The sequence below is a fragment of the Aplysia californica genome, unplaced genomic scaffold (genome assembly GCF_000002075.1).
Source record: "Aplysia californica isolate F4 #8 unplaced genomic scaffold, AplCal3.0 scaffold00122, whole genome shotgun sequence".
NCBI classification, from domain to species: Eukaryota; Metazoa; Mollusca; class Gastropoda; order Aplysiida; family Aplysiidae; genus Aplysia; species Aplysia californica.
Window position 1 is genome coordinate 977,914 of NW_004797392.1, and position 2,368 is coordinate 980,281.

The 2,368-nt window shown below is 45.2% G+C and overlaps 1 protein-coding gene across 3 annotated transcripts in view; it reads right to left on the reverse strand.

Annotated features, from left to right (window-relative positions):
* LOC101847331 (probable protein phosphatase 2C T23F11.1) overlaps window positions 1-2,368 on the reverse strand; it is a 75,103-nt gene that overhangs the window by 27,665 nt on the left and 45,070 nt on the right. The window contains exon 1 of one of the 3 annotated variants that reach the window (XM_005096165.3): window positions 896-2,344. The exons of the other annotated variants lie outside the window; for them this stretch is intronic. Within the exon in view, the coding sequence (XP_005096222.1) occupies window positions 896-983 (88 nt within the window). The 5' untranslated portion in view covers window positions 984-2,344. Of the gene's footprint in view, window positions 1-895; window positions 2,345-2,368 lie in introns of those variants that run through there. 3 annotated transcript variants of the gene reach the window in all.

Genomic DNA, 2,368 nt, shown 5'->3' on the forward strand with positions numbered 1-2,368 from the left:
AAGGACACAACGTTGGGCCCATGACGGGATTCGAACCCACGACCTTTCGGTTGCGAGTCCGAGAGCCTAACCACTAGGCCACCGACGCCACATTGTTAAACATTACGTCCGATGTTGATTTGATTCTGCTCCTTCGCCAGATACCCTGCCGTCGGCTTACCACCAACGTCCTCCTAATTAGGTGTTTTTACGCCCCAAAGGACACAATTTAGATCATTTAGGAGGCGGGCTTCCGAGCTTCCGACCCTTTGTGTTAGGGCCAATCCGAACAGAGAGGGATACATCCCAAGAAAAGGAGAGTGATACTCAATAAAAAAAATTCTACACACTCGAGAATCGAATTCGTAATTCTGCGTGCGACATGGAAGCCCCTAACCGCCCCACTTCCGACTCCAATCATCTGCTCCATGACAACGAGGGTTTTTTCAAACGTCATTTTATTTTTCGGCCAAACCGACTTCCCCCAAGCATGATCCAGGCAGTGGATTAAGAAAGACAGGCATACTGTACTATTATACTATACACGCAAAACTGAAAACACTTCAGAGGCCCTATTTAACACCCTGATATACAATTATGTTTACAAACTACTGGAGCCACACTCGTTTAAAAATTCTTCCACATACTATACATGAAAACCTCCCCAGAAATCAACAACCAACGAGAAGGGGGCAACAATAAACGAAACAAACGTACTTGCCGCGAAGTTTAATTTTAGTACGACTTTTACGGCACTTTAAGCAACACAATAATTAAGTGCCGAAGATAAGAGGCGTTACTAGAGATAGTAGCATACAAATAAAATAAGGGAGGAGAGATGCTGACGAAAGATGGTTGACAGGAAAGAAGGAGCAAGAGCAAACCACACCAGAGCGCCCGCCAACCACAAACGTACCTGCTGCTTGCCAAAAGGGCACAGAAGGTATCACGAATCGCTCCTGCCTGTTGTAGAGAAACGCCCGAGATACTCCGCCTCGATACATTTGCTCGGTGATATAGTACAGATCTCTCTCGAGGGGTGCACAACCACTCCGGAATTAGGTCGACAATAATAGTAGGCCTACAGTGCTCTGGTCACACGACCACTCACTCGGTCAGGGCAACTGGCCGCACGTGCAAACACTGAGACAATACACAGGTGTTCCCAAAGGAAATCTGAGAGTCGGTCATTTTGGAAAATGTAAAAATATCAATGGTCAGACGCTGCCAGAACCAAGTACTTCCCAAAGACACACGGTAAGTAAGTGTAAGGAACGACCACCACTCGAAATGAAGATCATTGAGCCGTGACAACACATGCAATAACACACGATCGGCCACACTACAGCTTTTTTGGCACAGTCTGGGAGCGCAGAGCGTCTACGCCGTGCCGTGACTGGCTACATAATTTCACGCTTGTGACTCTCGAGCAGTAATTAGCTTGTGCCAGTCTGGATTCGCTCAGAAAGATTAAGATGCTTAAATAAACCGAGCTCCACTATCCCTCTCTGAAACAAGCACAGCTGGACAGACGGTGGACTGGACGCAGATGGCTCGCCTCAGGATTCGACACCTAAGGCAAAAAAAGCACTTGCGGGTTTTGGGTTTTTTTTCCAAAGATACATTTTACTTTTTTATGCAAGTGTTTTTACGCCCCCATATACACAATATACATGTAGATTATTTAGGAGGCAAGCTTCCGAGACTGCCCGTCAGCAAAAACCCGGGCTGAAAGAGGTACAACATCCCAGCAGAACGACCAAGATACTGGATACAAATTTCTCCCCCCTTGGGAATAAAACTCTGGTCTCCTGCGTGGGAAAAAAGAAAAGCACCTAACCACTGTAACCGCTGCACCACAGACGCTTATTAAGAATCCAAAGGTCACAACTGGAAATATACCCTCATTGTATCACATAGAGCGCCCGTTCCACCAACCGAAAACGCGACAAAACACATCATGTCACCTTGATGGAAACTTTTCAGAGAAACCAATAAGCAGTAGATCTAAAAATTCCTTCTTGGATGCCGACTGGTCAACGAGTAGCAGAGATATAAAACCAACACCTGCGAGAGCCAGCTCATGCAGTAAAATAATTATGAAACGGGCCCCAAGTTTTGAAAAAAAAACCAATACAAGAACAAAACCAAAAACGTACCAACTTCTTTCTGTGGATTCGCTTTGGCAGTTAATAATAACACGGCGTTTAATTCAGCTCACTAGACACGTAGAGAAAAGAAAACTCGTTCTTTTACAACTAAATTATCGACTCCTCAATAGTACACAAAAAGACTCCTTACATTTAAAAGTATAAGAATCAACATTCCATCCACCCCCTCCCCTCCTTCACACACACACACACACACACACACACACACACACACACAC